The sequence below is a fragment of the Sinocyclocheilus grahami genome, unplaced genomic scaffold (genome assembly GCF_001515645.1).
Source record: "Sinocyclocheilus grahami isolate Dianchi unplaced genomic scaffold, SAMN03320097.WGS_v1.1 scaffold73.1, whole genome shotgun sequence".
NCBI lineage: Eukaryota > Metazoa > Chordata > Actinopteri > Cypriniformes > Cyprinidae > Sinocyclocheilus > Sinocyclocheilus grahami.
The window spans coordinates 67120-84434 of NW_015505252.1; the positions used below are offsets into that span (position 1 = coordinate 67120).

At 36.3% G+C, this 17315-nt stretch overlaps 1 protein-coding gene across 1 annotated transcript in view; it reads right to left on the bottom strand.

Annotated features, from left to right (window-relative positions):
* Window positions 1-502: 502 nt before the first annotated feature.
* Window positions 503-17315, bottom strand: part of col27a1a (collagen, type XXVII, alpha 1a) — a 77879-nt gene continuing 61066 nt past the window's right edge. The window contains exons 29-61 of the mRNA XM_016272720.1: window positions 15499-15552; window positions 15363-15407; window positions 15203-15247; window positions 14818-14871; window positions 14326-14379; window positions 14040-14093; window positions 12778-12831; window positions 12644-12697; window positions 12454-12561; window positions 11095-11148; window positions 10884-10991; window positions 10688-10741; window positions 10559-10612; window positions 10204-10260; window positions 10052-10105; window positions 9208-9261; window positions 9068-9121; window positions 8737-8790; window positions 8412-8519; window positions 8221-8328; window positions 7295-7402; window positions 7103-7156; window positions 6476-6538; window positions 6262-6315; window positions 6134-6169; window positions 6020-6037; window positions 5886-5912; window positions 5497-5523; window positions 5278-5343; window positions 4574-4742; window positions 4315-4424; window positions 3992-4192; window positions 503-2903 (exon numbers count right to left, since the gene is read on the bottom strand). Coding sequence (XP_016128206.1) covers window positions 2757-2903; window positions 3992-4192; window positions 4315-4424; window positions 4574-4742; window positions 5278-5343; window positions 5497-5523; window positions 5886-5912; window positions 6020-6037; window positions 6134-6169; window positions 6262-6315; window positions 6476-6538; window positions 7103-7156; window positions 7295-7402; window positions 8221-8328; window positions 8412-8519; window positions 8737-8790; window positions 9068-9121; window positions 9208-9261; window positions 10052-10105; window positions 10204-10260; window positions 10559-10612; window positions 10688-10741; window positions 10884-10991; window positions 11095-11148; window positions 12454-12561; window positions 12644-12697; window positions 12778-12831; window positions 14040-14093; window positions 14326-14379; window positions 14818-14871; window positions 15203-15247; window positions 15363-15407; window positions 15499-15552 — 2361 coding nt within the window. The 3' untranslated portion in view covers window positions 503-2756. The remainder of the gene's footprint in view (window positions 2904-3991; window positions 4193-4314; window positions 4425-4573; window positions 4743-5277; window positions 5344-5496; window positions 5524-5885; window positions 5913-6019; window positions 6038-6133; window positions 6170-6261; window positions 6316-6475; window positions 6539-7102; window positions 7157-7294; window positions 7403-8220; window positions 8329-8411; window positions 8520-8736; window positions 8791-9067; window positions 9122-9207; window positions 9262-10051; window positions 10106-10203; window positions 10261-10558; window positions 10613-10687; window positions 10742-10883; window positions 10992-11094; window positions 11149-12453; window positions 12562-12643; window positions 12698-12777; window positions 12832-14039; window positions 14094-14325; window positions 14380-14817; window positions 14872-15202; window positions 15248-15362; window positions 15408-15498; window positions 15553-17315) is intronic.

Below are 17315 nucleotides of genomic sequence, written 5' to 3' on the forward strand. Positions count from 1 at the left end.
GTTTTCATACTCGTTAGATTTAAAATGCCTCAAACCTGACTAAAATCTGTTGGTTTGTACTAATCAATCAATGGCACCAAATGAAGAATTTGTTGTAAGAACATCTTTATTGGGTATGTAAGCATTAATTCCAATTCAGAATCCACATATTTAACCAAGTAGCCTACGGAAAACTGACGCGAAGAACAACACTGAGCAAAACGGAGGACGTGTTCAGAGAAGAAACTGATTACGATGAAGCCGACAACAGATGAGCTTACTGAGCCTTGAATTTGAGAGGTGAATTTTCACAAACAGAAATGGCAGAGCATTGAGGTAATCAGAATTCCAACCTTCTGACACTGAACGTTCACATGTTTTAAAATCCATCGTAGAACTTTAGAAATAATATAGAACACAGTCCTGGTACAGTACGACTTTAGATTATTATCATTATTAATATTATAGACAAAAATATAAACAGGATAGAAAAATAAAAACAGATTGAAAAAGCAATATATTGTTCTCTGGAACCCCAAATTTACACATAAAATAAATCTATCAACTGTAAGAGCAGTTGGCATACGGATAATTAAGTTACCAGGAGGGAAACTCTGTCACACCAGAGAATTTGGTTAAAAGCGCGTTTGTAAAATTTAAATAACATTAAATTAGCAAAAGGGACTCACTGTATACACCAAAGCCTGCAGAACTATACACACGGTCATGAAGAATAAAGAAACAAAAAGCTTCGAACAGAACATCGCTACCGTTTCCATTTAGTAGGGAACGCAATATATCGAGATTACGATCATTATTTGCACGTGATGATGCACTTTCTGATGGCAATTCCAGCTACAGAAATCTTTTTCCTTACAGAAGGCATTAGATTGTGCTAGTGAGGTGAAAGTACAAAACTTCTGTACCACAGAGGAAAGCGCACAAGCTTGTCGCATCGTGCATTCAACATGCAGGTCTGCGCAGATGTGCTGCAAACGCTAAAGATTGAATGACGCATTTGGATTGGACGTATTTTGGCTTGTATTTCCGAGAGCACCTTTAAAGTACACAAAATTCACACTAACATCATAATTCAGAATAACACCGGCACTAAACAAAAGCATCGACTTTACAACAGCTTCAAATTAGCACCACTGTTACCGAGATAAACTTTTAATTGGTGTATCTCACAAAGACCGGTTAAGAACACGACTTAAGTCATATTTTACCCCAAAATCAAAAGAAATACAAAAAATACTGTGATACTTTGTGCTTGAGAGTAAGAAAATATGGATAACAAAAATTGGGAAAAGCTAACTGCGACTTTCCCCCTCAGGCTTGCAAGAAAAGTGTCTGAATTTTGAGATAAAAAGTTGCAATTACGAAACCTTTTTTAAACTTTTATTCTGTGCCGGAAAAAAAATTGCGAGATATAAACAAAAAATTCTGTCTTTCTCGCAATTTTGCTAAATCTCCTAATTTTAGACTTTTAACTCAGAATTTCAAGTCAATATCCTCCCAATTCTGACCTTATTTTTTGTGAGATAACGTCTAAAACTACTAAACTAAAAAATTACATTTTGCATAGTCAAAAAAAGCCTTTTAGGTCCACTTTTTGCATTGTGACATTTTCATGAAAATTAACCACATTTTTGCCTGAAATACTCATTACGGTTATACTGTAATATCTCAGCAATTAAAAATTTCTGTATTACTGTAATAATCTTCATAGCAAATAATCCAAATTATAATAGTAACTATAAAAATGTGAAAATGCATATTTTTGGGGGGTGAATATGCGTCTCAAAAATGTCACCATGCAAATTTGTGCTTTCCTTCTCTTTTTAGGTGAAACATGACCCAGATGTGTTTTCATGAGGGATTCACCCTTATAAACCCTTTGAACAAGACACACCCATTTGATTGAGACACGCCCCCTTAAAGTGACAGGCTGTTTTAAAAACAAGGGCCATGTATGTTGATATGCACAGGTGTGTCTGTACGTTTGCTAGAAACATGCACCTTCATTTGTTTACTGATCCGTCACATAAACACACACACACACACACACTCACAGTCACTTCCAAAACTCATTTACACAAACACACACACACTTCCCTGTCTGATGGAGTGTTAAAATGACACGTTTGAATGACAACACCCCTGAAAAACCTTCCTTAATGAGACACACACTTAATATATAATCAATAATTTTTTCGTTTTCCTATTGCACTTTAGCATTTTTTTTTACATGTGACAAAATTACCATATAAAAGATCAGATAAACAATAAGTGTATATGTACATATAATACCTCCCAATGATCTTAATTCATCTCTTCAATAAACTGCTGATTCTGCTGAAAAGCACAAGTATTATAATAACTTATTATTATTATTATTATTATTATTATTATTAATAATAATTAGAAAGAGAGCAAGCACCAAAGAAATGGGCCGAGACAGACAGAGAAGAAGAGAGAAAGACAGAACCAGAGGGCTTGGCAGTTTCTCCGGCCCGGATGTCCTGAGTGTTCGTCCCTGCGAGATGATTGGCTTGTTTTCTAGAGGAGTCAAATCTGATTGGACATCCATGGCTGGTAGGGGCAGGATTTCCTTTAGACTGTAGGAGTCTCTAGTGCTAAATCCCCCAAAGCCCCGCCCACACCACCTCTTTCGGTTTCTGCAGTCCAATCAGTGGCTGTATGTCGAAGGGGGCGGGACGTGGGCGGGGCCTGTGTGTTTGACGAGCACACACACTCATAATATCACACACACACTACAGGAAGCACACAGGTCCGACTTCTAGGTGAAAGCGCGATGAGGCCGTTGTCTTTGGTATGTTGCCTATGCGTACGACAGGAAGTAAGGCAGGGTCCGACACCCGGAACAGGAAGTCAGCGTGTTGCCAGCGACCGTTCAGTTGCTATAAAATACAAAACACCTAATCAGTGAAGACATGCATACAAAAGTGACTATAGGAAATTAATTTGTGACCAAATTCATGTGTTATTGTTAACTATAATTAAAACTAGGGCTGCACGATAAATCGCATGGATATTTAACGCGCATCTTATCAGTAAAGCCGGTTCTTTAATCAGAGGTAAATCTCCATCACGTGCGTGCTTTCACATGGAGCAGCATTAACTACACAGAGCCGTTGTTCACTGACGAGTTGCGCAAACCCACGTTCATATTCGCGCGATTTTTAGCGCAGCTCCTCAGTGAACAACGGCTCTGTGTAGTTAATGCTGCTCAGTGTGAAAGCCCGCAGGTGATGGAGATTTACCGCTGATTACAGAACTGGCTTTCTGACAAGATGCGCGTTCAATATCGCATGCGATTTATCGTGCAGCCTTAATTAAAATGATTAAAAAATGGTTCTTTCTTTCTGAAATAAAATAACATATAAATATTAGATGAAAAAAAATGCTGCCTTGGCAACAAACAGAAACGAATGCGTAGGTTGAAGTATTCAAATTACTAAAACTAAAGCTAAACAGAAATGTTTAAAAAATAAATTAAAACTAATAAATATAACTATATAAAACTACTGACTAATAAAAAACGTCTTTATTTATTTACATGTATTTAAATCAAATTTATTTATAAATTAATTCATTTATTTATATTTGGATAAAAAGGCAAAACATATTTTGATCTTGCTGGATGCAGATCAAAAGATCAGATTATTCATAACAACCCTGATTATTATGATTTCTTATTCTTTTTTTTTTGTAATTTTTTTCATTCCTACTTATATGTACAAGTCTGTATTTATTCTTTAGTTATAACAAAACAAAAAAAAACAAAAAAACAAAAAAACCATGACTATCAAATTCCTCCATTTTACATCAATAATAAAACCCTCAAATGCTAATCAGACTCAGTTTAACATGCACCTTGACAGAAACAGTTATGTTTTTAATTGCTGTGGCTATTTTTAAGTGAAGGTTGCTAAGGTGTTTTGGATGGTTGCCGGGTGGTTGGTAGCTTTTTGAAGGGAACGCTCACCCAGCAGGTGTCTGCTAACACATCCGGCTCCAACGTCTCTCCGGTCCACGCCTGGAACCGAACTGCATTCTGGGACGAAGGCTCGGAGGGGGCGTGGCTCCAGATTGTCACGTTCAAGCAGTGGATAGTGATTCGTTGCTCCGCTCCGGCGCTCAGCAGATGCAGGAAGTTCAGCTGGACGCGTCCAACACTGAACTCCAGCTGCAACCAGACAATGAAAAAGCATGATTATGAACTTCTTTTGTAAACAAATACTCTCAAGATACAAGGACATGCATTTGTCAAATAAAAAAAGAATGATGTAACATCTGAATGTTGTGGACCTTGGCTGTGGTGATGGGCCTGAGGCAGGTACGTCCGCCACCGGTGAAATTGCACGTCACTTCTATAGAGTCTGAGGAGCAGCCCAGGTTTGGGTCGATCCAATAAGTGCCTGAAAAGAACAGAACACAAATATATTAGCAAAACATAACATGCAATTTGAAAGACTGAAATATGAAAATTATAAATGCTTAATTATTACAACTATCTACAGATGTTATAGGTGGTTTTTAGCTCTTTTCAGGCCCAACACACACGCACCATCGTAGAGCGTGTCCCGGCAGTCGTGCAGGTCCTTGCAGAGTCGAGCGGGATGATCTCGTGTGCCCAGCGGGTTCTTCAGGCTGTGGACCAGAGAGCTCAGGTAATGGAGAGTCCGCAGGATCTCTGGAGCCTGATCCAACATGGGCATGTCCATCAGACCCCGAACCTGAGAGAGCATCGAGACAGCCTTTAAAACACAGTCAACAGCACAACTTTGCTTTAACGTTCTGCCAAGGTTCTTTCAAAGTTACGAACAATTCACATTCTTCTACTAATGTTAACAGAATGTTCGTTCAGATGTTTCTAGTCTTTACTAGTGTTCTCAAAACATTAGCACAAAAATTTTATTTTTACATTTTTCATTAGAATGTTTTACTTTGGAAATGAAATAAAACTTCTGAAACTGCTTGTTTCAGAATGTTCTGAGAACATTCAAAAGTAACATTCCCATCATGTTTGAAATAAAAAAAAAATGGAATGTCCCCCTTAGTGTTTGCATAACTCCCCCCAAAAAGAAACGTTAAAAAACGTATGTTCAGAGAACATTCAGAAACAACGTTTTCATAACTTAATAGAAACATTAGCAAAATGTTCTTAGAACGTATTTTTGTTAGGTGGGTAAATGGCCAATAAAACATCAAAAACCATAGTGAATTATTTTAAATAAACAGGCTGTGTCCTTTGTGTGTGAATGATCTCACCTCTATTTTCTGTGAGTGTGTCTCCATAAAAACTGGCTGGGCCAATCCAAGACCAAAATCTTGTTTCTACAACATACATGCACATGAGCAAACTTAATAACGCAGATACACAGAATATAACACTGAATGTGTGAATAAATGAATGAAAAAAGTGAATCAATAAAAAATAAACCAATAAATATATAATTTTAAATAAATGATGTTATTGAAAATTCTTACCAAAGCCAGTGGGATTCCTGGTGGACCCTGTAGAGAACCGAATAGCAAAACAATTAATCACAACCATAATGAATAATACTGATATTATTTAAACATAGTAGAGATAGGTGTGTATGGGGTTACTTCAGTTTGGGGACAAAATTGTCCCTACAACTGAGTGGAATCTTACAAAACGTCTTGTTGGGGACATTTGGGACGATAAAAAAAAAAAAAAAACGTTTTAAAATGGTTTATTACCATTATAAAAATGGAACAGTTTCTGGGTTAGACTGCTGTCATTATGATTAGACACAAATCGTTGGACATCTATGCTAGGTCCTACTAAAAAGCTCAAGTAAATATGTGTGTTTCTGAGAGAGTCTATTAAAAGAAAGAAGAGTGTGTTTTACCTGAGGTCCACGTGGTCCAGGAGCACCCTGGAAAACACACAAATAAACAAGTTACAAACAGACAAGCGGCCTTAAAATAAACACAAGCAGTAGATGATGGGAAATGCTGTGTGTGTGTCACTGTAAAGACTCACTCGAGGTCCCTGAACACCCTGGGTGAAAAAAAAGAATGTGTTTATGAGAAACCTGTAAGATATACAGTACTGTGATATCAAGATCTGAAGAGAAAGAATAAATTCATGCCTCACCATCTCTCCTTTGCTGCCAGTGTCTCCTCTCGGGCCCTACAGAGAGACGGCAGTGTGAGAGCAGAGGTCAGCAGATATCAACACACTCACTGTTCACTATAGTTGTGTGTAAAGTGACGTATACTCACTGGACTACCGATAGGGCCGATCACACCGACAAGTCCAGCCAAACCCCCTCTACCCTGAAAATGACATGGAAATATTACAACAAAAACTCTATCAAACCTGCCATGTGATCTATTGAGTCAGTTAAATTGGTAGACTAGTTATGTGTAAACATTTATGTAGATATTTTTAGATTGATTTATAGATAGATAGATAGATAGATGTGTATGTGCTCACCATGCTGCCCTGTGGCCCTTTAGGCCCCTGAATGCCCTTCAGTCCAAAGTCTCCGGGAGGCCCCTGAATAAACAAGCCAAACATCAAGCCCACATAAACAAACACAAAGCTGTGCCTAACCCAACATTAATGCTGGTGTGTGTGTGTGTGTGTGTTATGAGCAGCACTAGAGGGTTTATGGAGTGGAACATTCAGTGGCCACAGACACTATTAAACATGCGTCTATTTATCACTGTCAGGACCACAGTGTTTGTGTGGCTACCACTGGTGGTCTCCATTTTTCCGTAACTCTAGTTCATCTAGTTAAACCAGAGGCATGAATGAGTCTGAATGAATTAGTACGCCGCAACCACAAGCGCTTGTCCTGTTTTATGAGCTCACGGCTGTGGCTTTCAGAGAAAGTCCTGCTCCTTGACAAAAAATACACCGCAGTGTGAGTGTGAATTATGATGCTCTTTGAGCGTGTGGATAAAAACACGCTTCCCAGAGGAAGGACCTCTTTCAGAACGGATAAATCTCGTCTCTGTTTGTTGCTCTCGGGCAGACGCACAAGGACGATCACATTTCTGTTTTTCATCATGAATAATGGTTTAAATGGGATACCTGGCAATGGGTGATAAAACTCACCTTCGGTCCAAACATTCCCAGCATCCCTGGAAAGCCAGGTTCCCCGATGTCACCCTAAATCAAAGATTATTATTAATATTTTGTTCCAAGATGAACTCTGGGTTTTTTGTAAGCAGGATGCAGTCGGTTGGGGAGTTCACAGTGAAGAATAACAGTATTTATGGTGTATTTTTGTCTGGGTGTAGTACTCACAGGTCGGCCCTTAGGACCCCGGTCTCCCTGAGATCCAGGAAGACCCATTCCTCCCTTAAAACCTCTCTTTCCTGAAGGGCCAGTGTGACCAGGAAGACCCCTCTCACCCTATTCATACATAAATATAACAAATACATACATCAATATGATCCAGTCGAGAGAAATAATAATATATGTAATACAATATTTTTTCTTCTAGTATCTTAATAAATAAATACATATTTTCCTTTATTATTTAATGATAAATAAATAAGTAAACATATTATAATTGTGGTCAAATTTTATTCTCTGAGCTTTGCACCCATTTTTACATTATTTATTTATTAGCATTTTGTCTAGGATGTTAACGATCAATCAATCAATATGTGATAACTGTGTTAAACTTTTATTCTTTCATTAAATTATTTTTGTATTTTTCCTAGGATGTGAATAAACAAAACAAACAAACATGTGTGACCCTGGAGCACAAAACCAGTCTTAAGTCACTGGGGTATATTTGTAGCAACAGCCAAAAAAAACATTGTATGGGTCAAAATTATAGATTTTTCTTTTATGCCAAAAATCATTAGGATATTAAGTAAAGATCATGTTCCATGAAGATATTTTGTAAATGTATTACCGTAAATATATCAAAACTTAATTTTTGATTAGTAATATGCATTGCTAAGAACTTCATTTGGACAACTTTAAAGATGATTTTCTCAATATTTGGATTTTTTTGCACCCTCAGATTCCAGATTTTCAAATAGCTGTATCTCGGCCAAATATTGTTCTATCCTAACAAACCATACATCAATGGAAAGCTTTATTCAGCTTTCAGGTGATGTATAAATCTCAATTTCAAAACATTTACCCGTATGACTGGTTTTGTGGTCCATGGTCACATATAAATAAGTGATAATTGTGGTAAAATTTGATTCTCTGACCTTTGGACCAAATGATCCCTGTGGGCCTGGTAAACCGATAACTCCAACTTTGCCAGGTGCTCCGGCTTTACCAGGCAAACCAAACTCGCCATCATCTCCCTGATCGCCCTAAAAGAAAGACAAAGATTTAACTAATAGACCTGAAAAGAGAGATCAGGTCAGGAATCAGAGATCCGATCATGAATTCGTACTGGTATTCCTCTGCTTCCATCTTTTCCTGGGGTCCCATCTGTGCCAGGAACGCCCTCCTGTCCTTCTCGACCCACTGTGCCTCTCGGGCCGGGCAACCCATCAACACCCTGATAAGAGAAAATACAGAGAAAACTGGGCATTTAGTAAGTTTCGCAGATGCTTTTATCCAAAGTAACTTACTGTTTTTTCAAGTCATTTTAACTGTGTCTGTTTGCTGCTTGGGAACTAAACCCATGATAAATTCTTTGAAATTTGAGTAGAAATTAGACCTGTAATTCTTTGTGAGATTCACCCTAATAAAACAAAAGAGCTGTGTCTTCTTACCGGTGAGCCTCTGCTGCCACGCTCTCCCTGCTGACCCTGTTTACCCTTCTGACCCTTTGAGACAGAGAGAAAGTGACAGAGAATAACAAAGCATGTGAGAAAAACCAAGCTTGGCAATGCCAAGATGAAAACCACAGGCACAGAAGTAATCGTATACAGCATGAACGTACACACACATCTAACCCCTGTTGCTGAAGTATGTGACAAGACTCTGATTTCTACCACATGTTGTTTACATCTGCCATTCCAAAACATAAGTAACGAAATCTGAAATCCAGCAAAAGTTATACACACATGCTAACACACATACGAGCTGCAATCATAGCGTTACCTGTTCTCCTTTGGATCCTTTAGGGCCTTGTATTCCATGTGGACCAGGATCACCCTAAAATGCATTACAAAAATAAAAAACAATGTGGTGTTCTGTGCAGGCATGTCTGTAATTAAGATCTGATATCATATTATACGCACAGGTAGTCCAGGAGCACCAGGTTTGCCTCGAAAACCATCAACACCTTGCTGACCCTGCATATACAAAACAGTGCTAAAACCATTAAAAACATTTTCATCATGTGAAATAAAATAAACATTAAAATACAAAAAAAATATTTCTTTAATTACAAAAACTAAAATGGACCATTTATTACATTTCTCATTTTATTTTAAGTTTATATACTAATGTAATAAAAAGTGTAATAGTATTGCAATGATACTAAATTAACAAAATTATTCAAGAACTACAAGAATAATTATGTCAAACAAAAAAAAAGTTCACATAATATAAAGCAAACTATATATGAAATGTTACTTAAGAAAATTAATAATAATGTATTTATTCATATTTTCTTTATTTATTACAAAATAAATCAATAATGAAAAAATAAAAATGATATTTTTGTGAAGAAAATCCAAAGAGTGGTGCTTGATCATGCAAATCTCACCATTTCATCTGTATATACTCCTAAAGTATGAGCAATATTTATAATAATAGTGATGCTTTCCTTAGCAAACATTGCTAATAATGTTGTATATAGTCTCTATAATTTATCTATTAAAACACATACATCTTCACTCAAACCATATTTTCGCTGGTGGATATTTTAGTCTAAAATGAACCTAAATCAAAACAGTCTCGAAATGGTTTTCGTCTTCATGTGATCTATAACATATTTTTTATGTTTAGCCAATTCCCATATAAAACAGCCTTTAAACATCTCAGTTGGCAGTTGTTAATCTATTATAGGAAACGGTGAACGGTCAAATTAGCTAATGCGCTTCATATGCAGTTAGACAATAGTAGGCTTTCTTATCTCACCGCGTATCCTGGATCTCCCGGTTCGCCCCTGTCTCCTCGCTTTCCAATTGGACCCTGAAAATACACAAACACATGCATGAAGCTGCGAATATCGCTAATGAAACTAGAGGAAATCACAGACAGATATAAACATGATAATAAACGAGACTCACTCGGAGTCCTGGAGGACCAGTAGGACCCTCCACCTTCCCATCATCCCCCTGTTCACCCTAAAACATTGCATAATGCAAAACATCAGATGATTATAGAAAACTGATTCAAAGCAGTTCATATTAGTGCGCCTAATTATATATGTTAATATATAATATGATAATATAATATGATGCGGTTTCATTATAATAGTCATTTGACATGGTATTTAAAGGCACTTTGAAGTAATAACAATGTATTTTAAACCTAAGCTTTATGTTTTCAGGTCCACGTCTAGCATAGATTCAACCATGAAGGGTGACGTTATTGTGCATATGTAAAAATGTATGAATAAAATGAGTCATAAATACGTTTTACCTTTTCACCCTTTGGTCCCGGGGGTCCTATTGGACCTTGAGGTCCCTTGTGACCCTGTAGAGAAAGAAAGAGCTTTTAAGCACTAGCGGACTTGAGTTGATAAATCAGCGCACTGATGTGAGCACTCACCTCATATCCTGATATGCCCGGATCTCCCTGCATCCCCATACGCCCGGGAGCGCCCTGAAACACAGCCAGAAAGTCAAAGTCAATGTCAAATGTATTATGCTTTTTAGCAACATGCATGGCACAAAGATGAGAGAGAAGGTGAGGTAGACAAGTTTCTTGTGCAGGTTAAAAGCAGAGAACTGATGTATCTGTTTACCACATGTCCGATGGTTCCTCGAGAGCCCTTTGGTCCGGTGGTTCCGATTGGTCCGATCTTTCCCATGGCTCCAGTCTCTCCCAGGTGGCCGATGTTACCTTTGGCACCCTGCAGGCAATGTGAAAGCACAGTAAATACTGTGCTTAATAGATGAAAGATAATTGAATAACTTCAACCAAACAAAATGTTATCTTGAACTGGAATGTCTTACCTTAAACCCTGGCTTCCCTCTCTCACCATTTTTACCAGGTTTTCCTTCAGGACCCTAAAACACACATGCAAAAATGAGGGAAAGCAATGAAAACAACCCCCACCATCATTTCGCAAAAAGAAAATTATATCTATTACTATTATAATAACTCAAACTATTAAAATAGTTTATGTTACCTGAAATAAAGCTGAAGTAACATATAATATAATATAATATAAAAAATGAAACTTATGCCGAGTTCACACTGCACGATTTTCAAACTCGTCAGATCGCCATTGTTTTCACACTGCGTGACTATCTGGAGAAATCATTGCACACAGCGTGATTGTGAATCGCCGGCATGCCAAATATTTCACGGGCGTCGGCGACGTGTCGGTGATTCCCTCAGATCGCGTCTTTGATAATTCACACTGCGTGATTGTCACTCACGTGACGAGCACCGATTTGCCTCCGATTTCGGCATTTGTCGGCGATTTCGCAAAACCTGTCGGCGAGTGAAAAATCGGCCTAAAATCGTGCAGTGTGAACTCGGCATTAGAAAACAAGAAAATTTCAAATATTGTCTTGGAAATTAACTGAAACAAGGTAAGTTGAGGTTACTTGAATTACTAAAGCAAAATTATTACTAAATACAAAATTATATAAAAATGTATACAAAATTATATAAAATTACTAAAACTTAAGATAAAATCAAAACTAAATATTAAAATATAAATATTAAATAAACAAGCTAAAATTTAAAAATATACACCGGTAATTATAAATAATAAATTCTAAAATTAAAATGAATTTTTTTTATTAATTAATTAATTAAAAATAATAATAATATATAAAAGCAAATAAAAAAACTGTATTAATCAATACTATTATAAATAATACTAATATAGTTTTTTCCCCCATGCGATAACTCTTCTGAAGGGTCAGAGTTCTGCAGGTCATTTTAGGCATAATTGTTGAGATTTGTGTCATTTTTTGAAATTTTCTACAAAACATGTTTTTTTGTGATATATGTTATTTGTAATATGCAAAAAAAAATTGTTTTTACTGATCATAATCCAAAGCATGAAGCATGAACTGTTACAAAGGTTACCTACCAGATAAAAAAAAAAAAAAAAAATAAATATATATATATATATATATATATATATATATATATTTCATAAATATTAAATCTTTATTCATATGTACATTTTAAGATTGCCTAATCTTTTGGTTTTTACTGGGCAATGCCTTTATTATAGGACAACCCCAATCTCCCCCTAATTAGCACTGTTGTTTTATTTACTAGCTGAAAACCCTGCATGCAGTATGTGTTTTGAAGTATAAAGTATGAGTGTGATTCATATCTGCATCACTCACTCTGACTCCAGTAAGCCCAGGGTCGCCCGGTGGCCCTTCTTTTCCCTTGATTCCTGGGTCACCTCTGACACCCTGCTCGCCCTCTCTGCCCATGTCGCCCTTTTCACCCTGTTCAAAAAACAAATTTTTTGTTCTACATTTTTTGTGGCTTAAATAATGTATTTTTGAATACTTGTGAACATTTGATTACCTTGGCACCATCAGGGCCAGCCGGACCAGCCTCTCCTTCTAAACCCGGTTCTCCCTGTAGCAAACAAACAAAATGTTGTTTTTGTGCATTCATACACGTCAAATACACGTTTCATAGACGTATTGAACACACACCCTCGTTCCGATCAGTCCTGCTGCCCCAGCGTTCCCCACAGGCCCGAGTGACCCCTGCAAAAACAACGAAAAGACAAAATAAGAGTCCAAACACACAGGCGGTTTTATTCTTTCTAGCAAGTTCACATTCTTTTTTTTTAATTACACAAGTCCAGTCAGCCAAACAGCAATTATGACCAATGACGTGTGACAGCACATCTGCATCTGCCAAGCTCAGGCTGACATTATCTAACTTTAACAATACAAATATAGTCATATGGTTCCTCTTCAGACTGCGACACATGCGCTGTGCTACTCATTACAGAAGTTCACTGGGGCCTTGAATGAAAAGCAGATTTAGCAACAGTTATTTAGCGCAGCATAATAGCACCTCAAGCAAGAAAATTATGGGAAATGGGTTAACACTAATTTCAGGCTCTTTTCATGAATAGGGTACAAAATAGGGCCTAGAGCTCTTAAAAAGTAGCAATTTTTCCCCAACAAATGGGCAGGAAAAGGAGAAAATTGTTGTTTAGCAATATCCAGAAGTCAAACTAAATGTTATATGGGCTGTTATTTTCAATTTATTTTATAGTGTTGCACGGAACTTTTTCAACCCTGCTGCTAAAATTCTGGACGTTTGAATGCAGTTTAAAAACCTTTATTTGTTATTTTATATTTAGTTCAATAAACATAAAATAGACAATTAACAAAATTAAAAATCAACTACAAGGTTGCCCAAATAAGCATGTGTAAATAATATACACACTACTAGTAGAAAATTTGGAATAATTAAATTTGTATTTGAAAGAAGTCTCTTCTGCTCGTCAAAATACAGTAAAAACAGTACTACTGTGAAATATTATTACAATTTCAAATTAGTGTTTTCTATGTGAATATATTGTAAAATGTAATTTATTCCTGTGACATAATGCTGAATTTTCACCATCATTACTCCAGTCTTCAGTGCCACATGAGCCGTCAGAAATGATTCTAATATGCTGATTTGCTGCTTAAGAAACAGTTGTTATTATTATTATCGTTAAGTTTTGACTGCTTCATATTTTTGTGAAAACCCTGAAATGCTACCATTCAAAAGTTTAGGAAATTAATACTCAGCAAGGATGCATTAAACTGATTTAAAGTGAGAGTAATGACATTTATAATGTAACAAAAAATTTCTATTTCATATAAATGCTGCTCTTTTGGACATTGGATTTATGCCTCTTACGCTTTTAAGGTAACAAGACTCCAAAGTGCAAAGAGCCCACAATTTATCCCACCTTTTCTCCAGATTCTCCTGGAAGTCCGGGATCGCCAACTTTTCCCGCAGGGCCCTGAGAGAAAGAGAGAGCATACATTTTTCTATTTCCATGTCTTTTTTGGTGCCAAAACAGATGGATTAATGACCTAAAATTACGTTCATTAATCAATCAAATTATGACTGAGTGCGCAAACAGGATTAAACGGTAATCATTTTAATCGCAGTATAATTTACAATCAAAGGAACCAAAACAGACAGAAGTTGCAGAAACAGACATGTGTTTGTGTTCGTGTGGAGTGTATTACCTTTGGCCCAGGATTTCCGGGAGGCCCGAGTGTTCCTGGGGGCCCTGGAGGTCCCTGGTCCCAAAACAAACAAATCATTTATCAGTAATACTTACATACAAACACAACACACACACATTTCAACATTACAATCTCCACATTATCTGAAGCCAAATTGTCAAACTGTGAAGCAGATGTGTGTGTAGTCTCACAGACTGGAAGAACTACTGCAAATCTTATTTACATTTTACAGCTACATAATTACAAACATTTAACAAACTACAAAAGACAACTGAATGCCAAGAAAGGCTCATGAACGTAATTCTCATTAGAAGTCGATGATTCTATATATTTCAGGGCTGAACGAGACAAAAATACACAGCGCTCAAAACTCATCTTCTAGAGTTGCTCAATACCCAGAAGACACAAAGTAGATTTCCAGCTCTCAGTTTACATCAAAAGACACTGGAAAATGTGTTTCTGTGTGTAGGACAGAAATAAAGCATCACTCACTGGCTCCCCTGCGATTCCTTTGTCTCCTGTAGCCCCGGATGGCCCTTGAATGCCCTACAGAAACAAATTAAGAGACAAAAATATTGTAGAATGAATTCAATGATGCAACAAGTAACTAAATCAATGATTAATATAATAATAAATCATTATTACATTTAAATATTTTTATAAATTAAAAATTATTTATATTTTTTATTGTTCCATTTTTTTAATTTTTTAATTTTGACCCGTGACATGAATGGAGCTGAATTGTATCAATGAAATGTGCTCTACAAATAACATGAATTATTATTACATAAATATATGACATTTTTAAGGAACAGCCCTAAAATATGCAGTATAATAGACAAAAATACAGTATATAAATTTAAATTGAGAAACTAACCGGAAATCCCTTTGGCCCCGCCTCCCCAGTCTCCCCGATCTTGCCCTGCAAAGAGATTGGACAGACATAGAGACTGTTACCATAGAAAAGATCGGAGAGACATGGCAACAGTTACTGTAGAAGCACAATCAGAAAGAGAATGTGAAAGTGTGGATCTTACTGCTTGTCCTGGGAAACCGATTTTTCCAGGAGGACCATCAGCACCCTGTGAGGAGACATAAGTTAAAGTTATATTCAAACGTGCACAGCATTTATCTTTGGTCACTAGGTGAGCTCTGGAGGACAGCGACCTTCACCTTTTTGCCTTCAGCGCCGAGTTCTCCTGGCATACCGTCCGGACCTCTAGGACCCTAAAACACAGGTGCAAATCAAAACATAAAAGGACACACATAAAACCCTGAGCTGAGATGTTTTTAATACACTGGAAAAAAACTGGTGTAGAAACAATTTCTTGCAAATGTCATAAATAACTACAAAGAATCGACAAGTAACATTAAATTAAGCATGAAAATTTAGGGTATCAAGACTGAAATAGTACTTATTCAAAAATTATACAGTGCACTAGTATGTTGCTTACTGAGTATTACTTTTCAAAAAATATTTAGTGAAGCAGTATGCAAAACTATAACAATACAGTTACAGATTTGTAATACAACTTTGCATTTTATGAGCTTTGGCAGTCTGATTGAATAATAAGAATTATGAAGAAGATCACGTGACAGCTTATATTACTTTTGGTCACACTTAAATGGTCAGATTGAGTGCATTTTCTTGAAATTTTATCAAATTAAACTGAATTGCTCGACAAGAATGAATGCTCCATCAAATCACTGTGTAATATAACTTTTTATTTTAAAAAATATAGCTGAACTGCTGAAATTGTTTAAATTAGTCAGCATATTTTTTTTCAAGTTGTAATAGTTCCATTGTTGTTATTGTTACTTAAACTGAAACCAAAGCTATTAAAAATAGCTTTTGTCAAATTAAATAAAGCTGAAATATTATAAAATATAAATATTAGATGAAAATTTTTTGAAATGTTACTAAAATGACAAACTAAAAATGAAATAAAAAAATAGATTAAAACTATAAAGAAATCTAAAAAAAAAAAACAATAAAGCACATAAAATTATTACAACTAAAAGTTAAAAATAAAAAAAATAAAAGCTAATTTAAAACAAATTATAAATACTATAGTATATAAATAACACTGAGTGTTTATGTATAAATAACATGTAACATGTAAAGATTTTGCACTTGGAAATAAAAACTACAATAGAAAATACTCACTGAATCATTATATTACTTACACGACTATTTATTAAAACAATAAATTATCATATGAAAATATTTGAGCATAATCTAAATACTATTCATGAGCTAAGCCTTCTTATGACATCCCAAGCATGTTTGACCCTTCCCTGTACTGCAAAAATATGAGCAGTATAGCAAAATGCACACATTGTACACCTTTCTGGAGTTTTATTTGAGGCGTTGATGTCCTTAAGAATATATATTTGCGGTATAAGTACCAAAAACCATCTCAATATATTTTTACAGCTCCTTTCTCAGGAGCTCTGCAGAGAACAGGTCGATTTTGGTCTGTCTAATTGATATTCATGAGCCTCTCTTCTGATTGGCCTGTTGTTTTCTGAGTGACGCACGGCCAGGCCAACCACAGGTAACTAGGGTCAGCCGACGTCACAGCGCTAGCTGGAGGCAGCAAAACAAAGGGGAAACTGGAGGCGGCCCATTCAAACTAGCCAGTGTTGCCAATTTGGGGATTTTGTCGCCAAATTTTGCTACTTTCTCAGTGTAGCTGTGACTTTTTCTTTTTGCGACAAGGAGCTATTTTAGCTATATTTAAATAAAACTTTTTTTTAACAACTCGTTTTTAAAAAAACTATTTTTTTTGGAGATTTTAAATTTTTTATTTGGCCACACCCTGCCGTAGGCCCGTGACTGCTCACATTTGCTCTCAATCATGCCAATGAGTCTGCGCAGTCAACATACCAGTACGCCACGCCTGCCATGACGCACACCACAATTTCATTATAAGCATCAATCAAGATGCCGGAGAAAAAAAATGAACATCTTGTTTTAACCACGGACA